The sequence below is a fragment of the Ruditapes philippinarum genome, unplaced genomic scaffold (genome assembly GCF_026571515.1).
Source record: "Ruditapes philippinarum isolate M1 unplaced genomic scaffold, ASM2657151v2 ctg13449_1_1_1_1, whole genome shotgun sequence".
NCBI classification, from domain to species: Eukaryota; Metazoa; Mollusca; class Bivalvia; order Venerida; family Veneridae; genus Ruditapes; species Ruditapes philippinarum.
In genome coordinates, this window is record NW_026854640.1 from 8,314 (window position 1) to 24,843 (window position 16,530).

At 35.9% G+C, this 16,530-nt stretch overlaps 1 protein-coding gene across 1 annotated transcript; it reads left to right on the top strand.

Annotated features, from left to right (window-relative positions):
- Positions 1 to 1,045: 1,045 nt before the first annotated feature.
- On the top strand, positions 1,046 to 16,514 carry LOC132740650 (golgin subfamily A member 6-like protein 2; the record flags this gene model as incomplete). Its single annotated transcript, XM_060728594.1, has 7 exons — positions 1,046 to 1,663; positions 6,321 to 6,479; positions 7,509 to 7,760; positions 11,940 to 12,009; positions 15,128 to 15,878; positions 15,962 to 16,199; positions 16,367 to 16,514. Coding segments are annotated over exons 1-7 (2,185 nt in total), but the record flags the coding sequence as incomplete, so codon positions are not given.
- Positions 16,515 to 16,530: the final 16 nt, after the last annotated feature.

The following is a 16,530-nucleotide window of genomic DNA, read 5'->3' on the forward strand; positions in this document are numbered from 1 at the left end:
GGCATTTTAAACCGCTGTCGGTCAATCTGTGGTAACTTCTCTATTTTCATCTACCAGATAGCCCAGTTTAACATAAAGTATTTTGAAAAACTGGATAAAGTTCCACTTGAAGGTTATTTGTTTATATAAACTGGAAGCTGACCTTAGAAGTAGGAGATTCTGTGCAGATTGTGAGATGATGGATATAAACTAAAAATCTTGTACATTACTTATTCCTGACCAATTAATGCATCAAATAATATTTTTTTTGTCATAAGTTAAATATGAAAACAATCAATTACTAGAACTAATTATAAATTTTATAGATAACAATAAATCATGTTGAGCTAAATAATCTACATAATTTCAAAAAAAAATAATAAAGGAATAATTCAGTAAATGAACAGAAGTTTTGTTAAATGGAGTATACCATAAATCAACTGAAACTTTCCAGAAATATACATTATAATATATTTTCTTCTGCATTAAAAATTCAATTTTGTCTAACAGCAATGTAAACTGTACTATTAGTGTATTACAATATTCATTTCTAATAACTCTAACTAAGAAAAATCTGGCTGGAATTGAAGAACTTTTAAGGACTGTATTGAAACTGGTTCTTGAAAATTTTCTAACTTTGAAATATCTGGGTAGATTTTGCTTATATTTCTCCAAGTCAGTAAAATCTGTGTCAAAATATTTTCAAAGTGCAAATATTCCTGCTTCCACCCTGACTTTTACCAAAATGAAGATGATGTCAGGGTAGAAAAAACTTAAATTCCCATGTGAGATTTCTTGAAAATTCAGGGTCCATGTCTATTTCACCCTGATTTTGCCAATTCTGGTTCAAAACAGGCCGGAATCGGTCCTGTTTTTCATAAAAGCCATGCTGATTTTTCGTACAGGTATGACCATTTCTAACAACAAATCTCAGGGCCAACATGGCCATCTAGAGATTGTAACAATGCCTTCATTATAAGTCAAAGTTCATGGTCCCTTAACTGGCACAGCTTTCAGGGCATACAAGTGTTTGTGATCAGTCATAGTTAATGTTGGTTTTCCTTGGATTCTTACAAATTGTAGCTAAAAATATTTTTTGTTTGTTTTAGAAATCAAGATGGCACATGAGATACATTTAAAGAACAACAAATACCGGCAGTGGGTTAAGGCTGGCCTAGGCTTGGGTTATCTTAAAGAGGGACTTGCGCCATTTTGTGATGACATTGGAAGACAGCAGCACAAAGATATTATAAACCAAATACAACAAACAAAGACTCCTCAACCAAACATACCATGTGGCACCTGTCAGATAACAACTCTCCAGCCAGATCATGTCCGAGTCTCAAAAGGGATATGTCCCCTCAAACAAGATAAATGTAACTGTTGTTTTCCTAATAATAAGAGACCCTGTCCAAACAATGTATGTGGTGCCATCTATGACAGCATTATACAGTATCATGCATCAATGCCACCAGTACCTTTTTGGAAAAACAGTGATGTCCAACAGTGGTCGACAGACCCCTGGAGTGTCATTAAATGTTTTATAAATGCTCCGGGGTACAAGGACAAGACATCAGCAGTCGACACTGATTGCACTGGGTTGCTTCATGTTATCATAAATAACAATTACTTTCATAGTCATATTGGAGGCAATGTTACAGGACCAAACAATCTTTTTTCAAAGGTAACTAGATTTGTTTACTATAATTATTATGTTTATTTTAAATTTTGTAGAATACATGTATTAGGCTTTACTGTAAGATTAAAATATTGTCTGTTAATTGCGTATAAAAGTAAAAGAGATAATTGTTACCTAAGTGTAGTTATTATGCCCCCACTTCATAGAAGAGGGGGTATAGAGAATAATAGGTTGGTGCCGTGGATGGAGAAAGTTTATCTGGCGAGGCGGAGGAATTTATTGGGTGAGCCGAAGGCGAACCCAATAAATTCCGGAGCAGAGCCAGATAAACTTTCTCCATCCACGGCACCAATCTATTATTCTATTTATCCTGTCACCGTTTTTTTAAAGAAAGTTATTTGGCAAACTACATTTAATCACACTATCTTAAATGTTTCTATATAAACAAAGAAGGCCCTAATTATTCTACAACAATGCATTCGCCGTTCTTATTATCTCCCTGTGTATTTTCACATTGAGAGCGCCATTTTGTTTGAAAAATGTGATAAATAAAAACAATTTTTTGTCGAATTATGTTGTGAAAACTATCTAGAATGAAAGAAAATGGTCTAACTAAGAAAATGAATTCGAACACCAACATCTTTTATTCAGTCGTTAACGCTGTACAGACGTTTAAAGTATTGTTTACGTGACGTCACAATGTAGCGCCAAACAGCACGTGCAAAACAATCAAATCAAGTACGCTATTTTAATATCGCAAACAAGTTAAGTTTTACATTTATTTCACTTTTAATAATTTTTATTTCGCTTGAAAAATTATAGAGTAAAATAAAATGAACAAACAAAGGTTTATCAACGTTTCCAAAATTGGTTATTCTACACACGAAGATTTAACGACAGTTTTTATTGAAAAGTAGTCCGACAAACATGCATACCACGTGATCAAGTGCCGTAGATCAGTAAAAATATACGGCACCTTGTTATCGGGCCGAAATTGATACAAGTGACAGGATAAATATTGCTTTGCATTTGTCGGTCCGTCAGTTCGTAGACCAAATGGTTTCCGAGTGATAACTAAAGAACCCTTAGGCCTAGGAACTTCACACTTGGTATGGTGATTGGTCATGACCAGTAGATGACCTCTGTTGATTTTGAGGTCAAGGGGTCAAAGGTTAAGGTCACATTGACCTTGTAGGTAAAAACGGTTTCCGATCAATAACTAAAGCACGCTTAAGCCTAGGAACTTCAAACTTGGTTTGGTGATTGGTCATGACCAGCAGATGACCCCAATTGATTTTGGGGTCAAGGGGTCAAAGGTCAAGGTCAATTTGACCTTGTAGGTTAAAACGGTTTCTGATCAAAAACTAAAGAACGCTTAAGCCTAGGAACTTCAAACTTGGTATGGTGATTGGTCATGACCAGCAGATGACCCCTATTGATTTTGGGGTCAAGGGGTCAAAGGTATAGGTCACATTGACCTTGTAGGTAAAAACGGTTTCCGATCAATAACTAAAGAAGCATAGGCCTAGGAACTTCAAAATTGGTATGGTTATTGGTCATGACCAGCAGATGACCCCTATTGATTTTGGGGTCAAGGGGTAAAAGGTCACATTGACCTTGTAGGTAAAAACGGTTTCCGATCAATAACTAAAGAACGCTTAGGCCTAGGAACTTCAAACTTGGTATGGTGATTGGTCATGTTCAGCAAATGACCCCTTTTGATTTTGGGGTCAAAGGTCAAGATCACATTGACTTTGTAAGTAAAAACGGTGTCCGATCAATAACTAAAGAACGCTTAGGCCTAGGAACTTCAAACTTGGTATGGTGATTGGTCATGACCAGTAGGTGACCTCTATTGATTTTGGGATCAAGGGGTCAATGTCATTTTGACCTTGTACTTTATGACGGTTTCTGACCAATAACTCAACAACTCAAGTTGATATTTTTATATTAAACTAAAAATGCTTTTGGTATACACATTTGAAGGTCTTATGTAACAACTTGGCTGTCATTAATGAGGCCTGCATGATTCACAAAATTTATGCATATATTATTTGTTAAGATTTGTAATAACTTAAATTGCTGCACACAACCTATGGGGTCACAATGATTATTATTACCTTGTTACCTTGTGACTAGTCATAAACAGTAGATACTAGATAACCCTTATTAATTGTTTGTTCACTCTGGGTCAGAAGTCATGCATAATAACCTGATCACATGACTAATTGGCTGCCGATAGGGGGCATACATGTTTTACAAACTTCTTTGTTGGTTATAAACTCTATTATATAACTTTATAGGAGTTTACCCATTACTGCACTAAGGTGACTATGAGGTTAATGCAGTTATTTTGTCAGAGAAACAGTTTGCCACATTATGAATAATGATTCAAAAATTGTTATGCATAAATTGTATTCACAAATATGTTTTGTTTGCAATACAATTTTTGGCTAGCTGTAATTTTTATGGGTGGGAAACAAAAAATATTTTGTATTTTAAGCTTTACTGTAAAATGAACAGAAGTAATTATTTGTGCTTTATAAGCAAATGCGACATTAGTACCGTAATAATTCTATTTAGCGCCCGGGCTTTTATTAGAATCATAGACTTTTCGAAAGTTGGGGATGGGCGTTAATTGGAGACTCATCTTCATAAGAGTGTTAGACAAACTAATTTTCTAAGCAAGGCTTTATAAATCCACTCGCCCCTCATAACTATAAGAAGAAATCGAATCCGAAGATAGAGCGGATGTTGATTTATAATTGCAGACAACGCTAAAGTCGATTTCGGTATCGTAACGTACCGGCTTAAGTCTGTTCTTTTCCGCACTTTAATACCGTGCATGTAGAGTCCGGTATCCGAGCACGGGAATAAAAAATGAGCCTCACGCATTTTTGCTGCAAAAATATTATGATTTTTCCGAACGAAATATTTATGTAAGGTTCCCAATTAACTCTGTAATCTGGGATGTTCTATACAATTCAAAAAGTCAATGGAATATTTCGAGTCCGATCATTATGCATTTTTTACCCGCCAATATAATTGTTAAAAAAAAGTAAGAATAGTTCTGACGGATTTTACTGACACAAGCATATATGTTCTTAAAGGGATTGATGCGGGATTTTTGATATATAAAAAGACAATCGTCTATTGTTCAAAATAATTTTAATCAGAACTAATCTCCCATGTTGGGCCCCAATACATTGAAACCACGCACGTTGACCTTGCTGACGTAATGAAATAGGCGCGTGAGTTTTGGCATCTCGGAATGGTAATTTTTTATACATGTATATATATCTTATACACAAAACACATTGAATTATGGCAACACCTATGCTTGTGTCTATAAAGTCTGTTATTAAGGGATATCACGTTTACAAATATACATGCCCAGTCGGAACTATACTTCAGTGTAATTTGGAACCAGAAAATGAGCATAGTGATAGCGCAATTATCGTAAAAAATAATGGATCTCTTGTTGGACATATACCGGAGGGATTATGTCAGCCTCTTACAAAATTATTCAAAGATGGACTTATTGTAGAAATCAGTGCCGAAATACTTGGAGAACCGCGTTCGTCATAAAAAGGAACTTTTGTAAAAGGTGGTGGCATTTAAATACCGTGTACATATAAACTTTACGGAAAAAAGACAAGAAAAGGGAAGTTCGTTGCTACGTGAAAACAGAAATAAGGAAACTTGAATTGTAAAGGTAAGCTCAATTGTACTCAAAATCGGGGGATGGGCGTTTAAAAGGGGCAGTTAATTTTTCAACTTTGGGCTGAAAAGTGGCCGTTTTTTGGGGTGGGCGTCTATTAGAGGATGGGTGCTAAATAGAATTATTACGGTAAATACTGTTACTTCAGTAAAGTAATTATAAGATTTATCAAAACACATTTCCACTCCCTTTGCTTTTATATAATCTGCAGTTTAAACACAATAATAATAATGATTATTATGGTAAGTACTTTAAATTAACTCCTTTATTACAGTTTTAATTCTCAACTTAACCCATTGCTTCATGAGCATTTTGTGAAAAATGGCTGTTTTCATTGAAAAGTCTCCCGTTACAAGTTCAAATTGCTATAATACTATAAAAACTGCTTCAACACTAATCAAACTTGGCACAAATGTTGACTGGACCATTGCCCTTGCAACAACATGCTCAGGCTTAAATTTTCTGTTACCATGGCAACGAGGGGACATCTCAAAATTGCCAAAAATCACTATTTTGCGTTGATTTTTTCCATCAAAATTGATTTCAAAGTGCTGCAACTTCTCAATGGATTGAGATAGAGTCAAATGCTTTTCAGCGTTGGTTACACGTTACCTTATGATCAATCTGGGGTCATTTACAGCCTCTAACAAGTCCAAAATTTTCTTGGCGATGAGGGGGACTCCGCCCCCCTTCAAACCCCCCAAACAGAAGGGGGCACATCCCCCTTCTCCCCTGATGTATCTTTTGGTTGGGGGGCCGCGTCGAAAAAGAGGTCACTTTTTTTAACAACATTTCTCAAACAAAAACAAGTGTTTGGGGCCTAAATAAGGCATTTTTTCATCATTTGAGACAACAAAAGGGGGGGGTGAAAAAGGCGTTAAAAGGCGTGTATATGAAGTAATGGGTTAAGAATTGTGTTTAGTCTCATTGCTGAACACTGTATTTATGTGAATGTTGTATTATTTGTTTTCTTTATATTAGGTACGGCAGTACCGAAACGAAATTTTTCACTCGAGCAATATGGAGTTAGAGGAGAGCAAAGCTAATTGTTATATTGATGACATGATAGCTGTTCTACAAGATGGTAAAGAACTTATACATCAACAAGATGCACAACAAGCTGTCGGGAAACTCCAAGATGTAAGTGTACATAATAAATTATAAGTTTGAAATCTTTAAAGAGTTAAATTATCATAACTTGAATTAAGCACATTTTACTAAATTTATAAAAAAGTGCTCTAAAGCCCCAGTCACATTAGAGCTTACGACCAGTGAAGACCAGTTCACGATCACCAGTGACCTCTGGTCGCGGACAATCTTTAAAACGTCTTACGACGGTCATCGGTGATCTTTGACAGTCGCAGGTTACCTTATTTAGGTCCCACGACCAATTTCAGTCGTAGAGAGGTTTTTGAGCTTGCACAAAAACCTCCTTGCGATCAAACAGGTCGCTAGTGATCTTATAAGGTCTTAAGGCTGTCGCACGATGGTCGTTCGGAAGTGCGACAATCTTACGACAGTCTTTACAAATTGCCACTAGTCACTGATAATCTTAAGAAGTCTTTAGTAATCGTGTGATGGTCGTACGACAAGTTGTAGGTAATCGCATGTTATGTCACGGGTAGTCGTAAGTAATCCCAGGCAATCTTGAGACCATCGTACGTTTACTTATGACCTGTCGTGCGATTGTCAATGATGACTTGTCTTACGATACTCACAAAAGTAAATTTATCTGTGCAAAAATGGTTTTGGTCGCTGACAATCGCTGATGATTGTCAGTTTTACAAGTCGCCGGTGGTCGCAAGTAATCGTAAGCTCTAGTGTGACTGGGGTTTGAGTGGTTACTTCATTTTAGTCAAATTTAAGTAACAACTGCCTTAAGTTAACTTATATTGATGAAATCAAATGAAATACCTACAAATACAAAAATACGGATCTAAGCTTGTTAGTAACAGGTAAGAAAAACAAATGTGAAGAAATAGATAATTCTTGCAATCAAATGACTATACCACACATCCTGCCTTAAAAGCAAATTTTTGAAGCCCTCAGAAAAAGTATGAGAATTAAAATAAAAAACATTTGTGGTAATTTTGAAATAAAAATGTTGCTATATGATATAGCTACATTTTATCTCTGAAAGAAAATCGAACTTTTTTTTTTATCCATCAGCTAAAGCAAAAAGACTTTGTTATCACTACTGAATGCTCTGAAGAAATTTTGAAACAAATCAAAGATGAAATGACAAAAATGCGGGAATTTACCGAAAATGCTGCAACTAAAGATGAATATGAGGAGCTTAAAAATAAAGTTATTGAACTTGAAAGACAGTTGGCAAAAGAAAAAGAGGGACAACTTGAGGCTGGGAAAGAACAGAAAAGAAAGTTTACTGAACTTGAGGCAGTTATAACAGAGCAAAAACAGGTAAAAAATGTTTTCCTTTTGTTTGTTTCAGGTTGATATACCAGTACATGTATTCCAATACAACTACGTCCGTCCGTCTGTGCGTCCCCACTTCATTCGTGTCCGGACTGTAACTTTGTCATACATTGAGGGATTTTAAAATAACTTGGCAAAATGTCTACCACATCAAGACGATGTGTTGCGTCTAAGATCCACGTCCCTACCTCAAAGGTCAAGGTCACACTACCATTTTGAAGTACACTTTATCACAATTAGAGTTTATAGGTACACACATTCATGTCCGGGCTGTAACTTTGTCATGCATTGGAGGATATGTGGCAACAAAGACCCATGCCACTACCTTCAAGGTCAAGGTCACACTTATAGTTTGAAGGTACTTGTTTTTTGAGAAGAGTTTGAGGATACACATTTATGTCCGGACTGTAACTTTGTCTTGCATAAAAGGATTTTAAAATAACTTGGCACAAATGTCTACCACATCAAGACAATGTGTCGCGGCTAAGGCTCATGTCCGTCTGTCTGTGTGTCCCCACTTACACAACAATCATGTCCAGACTGTAACTTTATCATGCATTGAGGAATTTTGAAATAATTTGGCACAGATATTTATCTCAAAACAACATTTTGTTGTGTCCAGGAACTTGGTCCCTTCTTCAAAAGTCAAGGGCACACTATTTTGAAGCATCATGCTATCACAATTAGAGATTACAGGTACAATAATGCAAAGAACAATATTCAGCAATTAGTTACTTTCATTCTCTTTTCTTTTCATAATACCTACATGCTTAAGAAACCTTTTTGAGGCATTCGTCACTTTGGTGACAGCTCTTGTTTCTGTCATAATTATTTTTTCAATTTTAATGAAAAAAAATAGGTTATTGTTTTAAGAAAAATCTCACAAAGAGTGGAAAAAAGTCAAGCTACTCTTTATTGAAATTTTGTACATTGACTTAAACAGAAGTAAACTATATAAATTAAGCAAAAAGTAGGTATTGTGCTCTTTATATAAGCAAACAAGTCTAATTTTGTAGCAGATAACTCAATAACAAGGATGGTGGCCCCCATTTTTATAACCCCCACAAAAGAAGGGGGTATATAGCAGTCCGCTTGTCGGTCGGTCTGTCCGTCTGTCGGTCGGTCCACATCATGGTTTATGGACGATAACTAGAGTTTGGAATAAGGTATTGTAATCAAACTTGGTGTATAGCAAGCTTATATGCAGACCGGTCACCCAGGCTGGTATTGCATTTGGATCCCTGGGGTCAAGATCACCATGACTAAAAATAGAAAAATGGTTTCCGGACATAAACTAGAGTTGTGAATGGAATATTTTAACCAACTTTGGTGTATAGCATCTTATATGAAGATCTCGGTTGGTAATGCATTTCGACCCCCTGGGGTTGAGGTCAAGGTCATCGTACACTTTACTATTGGTTGAGTTCAAATATTTTTTTCAGACTACTTAATTTTCAAAAAGTCAAAGTTGCTGATGGGGGTTTTACTCATCTTCAGTGATGGTTCCAGTTTAGCTTAATCATAGCCTAAAGAATATGCCAAGTTTTAAGGAATTCTATTGTACAGTTATAATTTTGCCTATATATGTATAAAACTCCTAAAACGTCTTTAAAGATAACTTTGATCTGTAACTGAGCTTGACTATCTACAATTCCTTTTAACAACATATGGGCCAAAACAACAAAAAAGATTTTGAACAACGTGAAGAAGTGATCCTCTTATAGTCCTCTCTAAAAGTAAAATTAATCATGCCCCTTTGAAATCAATGGCCTATCCTTAGGCTACATGGCTAAAGTGATACGTATTTAATATGAAGCATTGCCTAAGTTATGAAAATCATTAACATGGGTCAAATAGAGCCATGCCTTAGTATCATGTTTATAATTTTTTCTTTTAATACTGAGGACCTATAAATTATACCTCTATATTGTTAAACCTTCTAGAAATGGTCACTTAACAAAACAGTCTCTTAAGACTAAAAAAGGAAAATTTTATACGTTTATTACATGCTTTTTGGTGGTTTATAGAAATATAATAGTGATATAAAAACTGGTAATTTCACTGTTTGAAACAGTGAAATTACCACTTTGATAATTTCACTGTTTTTAATTTAAGCCCCTTACCTTGTTTCAGTGAAATACCAGAGTGCACAGAACTGGGTACCAACTTAATGACGTGACTTCGTAAATGACGTGACGTTGTATTATTATTTGGCGCGCTTTTCATTCAGTATTAGGTTTAATGTCTTTTTAAACTAAACAAATATCCTCTATGTCATCTTTCCTCTGCGGTGGAGATGTTTTTTATGCCCCCACAATGTGGGAGCATATAGCGTTGCACTTGTCCGTCCGTCCGTCCGTCAGTCCGTACGTCCCGAAATCTTGTGAACGCAACTCCTCTTAAACCGGATGGCAGATTTTGCTTAAACTTACAGGGATGAACAACCTTAATGTGTAGATGGTAGTAAAGGAAGGAATTTTCACTGCAACCAAATTTAACAGAATTATGGCCCTTTGTTGATTTTTTTCACTAGATACTATGTAGAAATTTTGTGAACGCAACTCCTCTTAAACCGGATGGCAGATTTTGCTTAAAACTTTACAGGGATGAACAACCTTCAGGTGTAGATGGTAGTAAAGGAAGGAATTTTTGCTACGACCAAATTTTACAGAATTATGGCCCTTTGTTGATTTTTTCACTATATACTATGTAGAAATTTTGTGAATGCAACTCCTCTTATACAGGATGGCAGATTTTGCTTAAACTTCCAGGGATGAACAACCTTAATGTGTAGATGGCAGTAAAGAAAGGAATTTTTTGCTGCAACCAAATTTAACAGAATTATGGCCCTTTTTTGATTTTTTCAATTTATACTATGTAGAAATTTTGTGAACGCAACTCCTCTTAAACCGGATGGCAGATTTTGCTTAAACTTCCAGGGATTAACAACCTTAATGTGTAGATGGTAGTGAAGGAAGGAATTTTTGCTGCGACCAAATTTAACAGAATTATGGCTCTTTGTTGATTTTTAGTTTTCAACTTGTGGCACATGTAGTCCAAAAAATATTTGACCTAGAGTCATAAGATTGACAGAACAGTGGCTGTGGGGGCATCCGTGTCCTATGGACACATTTCTAGTTTCAACTTCATTTATATAAATGTTTAATGATTTTAACACTGTGATCATCTCATTAGATGTTCAAGTAAAAAATAACTTTCTGATATTTATTGACAAAACAGCTTTGATCCGTTACCTACATGTTTTACATTTTCTCAAATTTTCAAGCTACATCTAACTGTAACTATTAATTTAATTGCTGATTATTAAAGTTCAAGGTCAATTCAATGCAGTCAAAATATCAACAGTGAAGCGTATACACCATCTCAGTAAGGACAGGGCATTGTTCTATCGATTTTATTCGATTATACATGTCACATCTTTAATTAACTTCATTTGCATATGCTAAAACTGTTTGGGAAATACAATTTTTCACACATTTATGTATTTTGTTATGATTGTTGACACTTGTGAAATCACAAGGCGGCTTTCACTAAAAACACAAACAATTGACAGGTAGGAGCACTTTTAGAATATGTCTGCAGTAAAATCTGTGTTTTACAATTTAAAAGTGGTCGTTTGATGAAAAGATTAATATCAATTAGCTGACTAATTAGCCATTAGCCGTCGCCTATCGCGTCAAGCAAACGTTGCATTAAAATACATTAAAGACATATAGGAAATGATTTTTTTTGTTGGGGGGGGGGGGGGGGAGTGTTTACATTGGTCGGTTGAGACAAAATTTGCTTAATACATGTGGTCGCATGGGCAAGTTTAAAGATTGTATTTTACTGATCAAGCTCAAATGCAAGTTTTCATAACTTCATGTTTCAAAAGTAGCAACTAAAGACCTGACTGCAAATAAGAAATCTAAAATGAAAAAGGGGTGTATCATTTGGGTACAGTTAGCATAAATAAGTATAAACTATAGACTCTATATATAGGTGAGCGATTTCAGGGCCATCATGGCCCTCTTGTTTAGATAATATTTATTATTGGCACACAGTAAAAATACCAATATTACTGTATACAATAGATATTTTTTGAAAATTACTAAAATTATTTAAAATAAAACACAATTATTTGTTTTATTAATTATGTTGTAGGAGATAGAAAGACTCAAGTTAGAAGATTCTCCTCAACAGAAACAGTTAGAATATAAAAAGGCAAAATCAGGTATGTTATATAGAAAATGAAAGGGTGAAATCAGGTACGTTATATAGAATAGGAAAAGGATTAAATCAGGTATGTTAAATAGAATATGACTATGAATATGACTATATTGTACAGAATTTGAAAAGACTAAATCAGGTATGTTATATATTATTGAAAAAGGCTAAATCAGGTTTGTTATATATTATATAAAAATGCTTAATCATGTATGCTATATAGAAAAGGGCTAAAATAGAACAATAAGAATCCCTAAAGAAAGCCCAAAACGACAACATTAAAATTGTCGCAGGCTTGGTTTGATTGAGCCTGTTCTTGGATGATACTGGTAAGTGCAAACTACCGTCCACGCCTCCTAGCACTGACTTAAGCAGAAGTCAACATTTAAACATAAAATGATAAAATTTTGCATTTAGAAACATCCGTAGATATGTTCATGTGGCGGTTTTCAATGCGACACTTCCGTGCCATTCCATGAAAAGCCATGTATGGTCCCCAAGTATGAGAAAGCGTGTGCCTCGAGTATTTTATTAACCAGGTTTTCAATTTTGAAAATCCTGGTTATTAGATTGGGGTATGGCGGGCGGATGGGTGGCTGGGCGGATGGGCGGGCGTCAAACGAAATTGTGTCCGCTCTGTAACTCTTCAACCCTTTGAAGAATTTTGATGAAACTTCAGACAAATGTTTACCACATCAAGATGACGTGCAGAATGCATGTTCCGCATGGCTGGCTCCAAGGTCAAGGTCACAGTGACATTAACATTGAAAATCCTGTCCGCTCTGTAACTCTTCAACCCTTTGAAGAATTTTGATGAAACTTCAGACAAATGTTTACCACATCAAGATGACGTGCAGAACGCATGTTCCGCATGGCTGGCTCCAAGGTCAAGGTCACTGTGACATTAACATGAAAATCCTGTTTACATGATTTTAACTGCGGGCGTCAAACGAAATTGTGTCCGCTCTGTAACTCTTCAACCCTTTGAAGAATTTTGATGAAACTTCAGACAAATGTTTACCACATCAAGATGACGTGCAGAACGCATGTTCCGCATGGCTGGCTCCAAGGTCAAGGTCACAGTGACATTAACATTGAAAATCCTGATCCGCTCTGTAACTCTTCAACCCTTTGAAGAATTTTGATGAAACTTCAGACAAATGTTTACCACATCAAGATGACGTGCAGAATGCATGTTCCGCATGGCTGGCTCCAAGGTCAAGGTCACAGTGACATTAACATTGAAAATCCTGTTTACATGATTTTAACTTCGGGCGTCAAACGAAATTGTGTCCGCTCTGTAACTCTTCAACCCTTTGAAGAATTTTGATGAAACTTCAGACAAATGTTTACCACATCAAGATGACGTGCAGAACGCATGTTCCGCATGGCTGGCTCCGAAGGTCAAGTCACAGTGACATTAACATTGAAAATCCTGTCCGCTCTGTAACTCTTCAAACCCTTTGAAGAATTTTGATGAAACTTCAGACAAATGTTTACCACATCAAGATGACGTGCAGAACGCATGTTCCGCATGGCTGGCTCCAAGGTCAAGGTCACAGTGACATTAACATTGAAAATCCTGTTTACATGATTTTAACTTGATTTGGCAGTCAAAGGTCATATCATCTTTGGAGGTAATTTAAAAAAGATATGATATATTATTTCATGTCTACTTTGTAACTTGTTTTTCATTATACAGAATTATCAATATAATTATAGTGAACAAATTCTTCTGTGCTGAAACTCGTCCTACATTTCTCAACGGATTTTGTTCAAACTTTCACAGAAGCTTTGTCATCAAGCACCCTGGCACATATTGTCGGGGTTTTGTGATTGGATAGTTTTTGACCTAATTATGGCCCTTTGTTTTTTTCCTTATACATAATATTATAGTGAACACTTCTTCAGTGGCAATTCCTCCTACATTATTCATGTTTTACATTGCACATAGTTACATTGTTTGTTGCTTGTATTTGTATTTCAAATACAACATATTTATCTACAATGGTGATAATTGAAAACCTGGTTTCATGGCATTGCCATGTTTCTTGTATAAAATATGAAAAGGCTAAATCAGAAATGTTATATACATGTACATAATGAAAAGGCTTAATCAGGTATGTTACATATAATATGAAAAAGGCTAAATCAGGTATGTTATATAATATATGAAAAGGCTAAATCAGGTATGTTATATAATATATGAAAAAGGCTAAATCAGGTAGGTTTTATAATATATGAAAAGGCTAACTCAGGTTTGTTATACAGTGTATGGAAGGGCTTAATCAGTTATGTTGTACAGAATTTGAAAAGGCTATCAGGTATGTGATATAAAATATAAAAAGGCTTAATCAGGTTTGTTATATAAAATATGAAAAGGCTAAATCTGGTATGTTATATAAAATATAAAAAGAATTAATCAGTTATGTTATATTATAGAGTATGAAAAGGCTAAATCAGGTATGTTATAAGGCTAAATATGTAATGTTACATAGAATATGAAAAAGCTTAATCAGGAATGTTACATATGATGTTATATATTACATGAAAAAGGCTGAATCAGGTATGTTATATATGAAAAGGCTAAATTGGATATTTTATGCAGGATATGTAAAGGCTAAATCAGGTATGTTATATACTGCAGTCTGGGAAATAAGGCACACCTCGATGCCATAGGCGAGAAAAATCCCATTTGGGCCTGCAAAAATCCATAGCAAAAATGTAAACCCGAAGTACGATTTAATTTGGAATGTGTCTTCATACAAAATGAGTTTCAGTTTCAATTCTTTTGAGACTGGGAGATAAACTTTGTGGTTGTGTTACTTAGGGTTATTCATTTATAGAATGCAATGCTTCTTTTGTTGATATTTGTTTTCATATTTTAAACAAAGTAGAAAGCAGTAGATTGACAAGTAAAGTTAAGTATATATAAACAGAAATAGAGAATTTTATTTAAAAACTGGCTGACTGATATTCTGTGCGTGTGTGCCTAAATTCAACTGTCTTTATTTTGCACAATAAGTGTTTGGGCCTGTGATAATCTGTTTATACTAATTTTCTGTATCATTAACTCATCAATTAGTCCTTAACAATTGGATTTCATATTATCATTTAAATTACAGAATGGCGGGAAAAGCTGATTGAACAGTATCACAAAACCCTGCTGCAAGTTCCTACAGCACCTTTACAACCAAAAAGTGAAAAATGCAGTTTTAAAGACATTTATATTAGACCAAAAATAACCAAGGACATAAAAAGAGAAAAAGGTGAGACAGAGGAGGTGGAGGTTAAATCAATGTCCGAAATCTTCACAAAGGACGGAGTCCCCCAAAATTCTGTATATGTTCTAGGAGATGCAGGGTCAGGAAAAACTAGTTTTTGTAAATATTTGGTTAACTGTTGGTGTTTGGCACACAGTGAGGAACATGAAGCTGACAATGAAGATGGCAATGAAAATGAAGAAGGCAATGGTAAACCTGAAGGTGACAGTGAAACACATGGAGGTGATGGTGAAAAACATGGAGCTGGCAATGAAAATGCAGGTGGCAGTAGTAAACCTGAAGGCGACAGTGAAAAACATGGAGGTGATGGTGAAAAACATGAAGCTGGCAATGAAAATGCAGGTGGCAGTAGTAAACCTGAAGGCGACAGTGAAAAACATGGAGGTGACGGTGAAAAACATGAAGCTGGCAATGAAAATGAAGGTGGCAGTAGTAAACCTGAAGGCGACAGTGAAAAACATGGAGGTGACGATGAAAAACATGGAGCTGGCAATGAAAATGCAGGTGGCAGTAGTAAACCTGAAGGCGACAGTGAAAAACATGGAGGTGACGATGAAAAACATGAAGCTGGCAATGAAAATGCAGATGGCAAGTAGTAAACCTGAAGGCGACAGTGAAAAACATGGAGGTGACGATGAAAAACATGGAAGCTGGCAATGAAAATGCAGGTGGCAGTAGTAAACCTGAAGGCGACAGTGAAAAACATGGAGGTGACGGTGAAAAAAACATGAAGCTGGCAATGAAAATGCAGGTGGCAGTAGTAAACCTGAAGGCGACAGTGAAAAACATGGAGGTGACGATGAAAAACATGAAGCTGGCAATGAAAATGCAGGTGGCAGTAGTAAACCTGAAGGCGACAGTGAAAAACATGGAGGTGACGATGAAAAACATGAAGCTGGCAATGAAAATGCAGGTGGGCAGTAGTAAACCTGAAGGCGACAGTGAAAAACATGGAGGTGATGGTGAAAAACATGAAGCTGGCAATGCAAAAATGCAGGTGGCAGTAGTAAACATGAAGGCGACAGTGAAAAACATGGAGGTGACGCATGAAAAACATGGAGCTGGCAATGAAAAATGCAGGTGGCAGTAGTAAACCTGAAGGCGACAGTGAAAAACATGGAGGTGACGATGAAAAATATGAAGCTGGCAATGAAAATGCAGGTGGCAGTAGTAAACCTGAAGGCGACAGTGAAAAACATGGAGGTGACGATGAAAAACATGGAGCTGCGCAATGAAAATGCAGG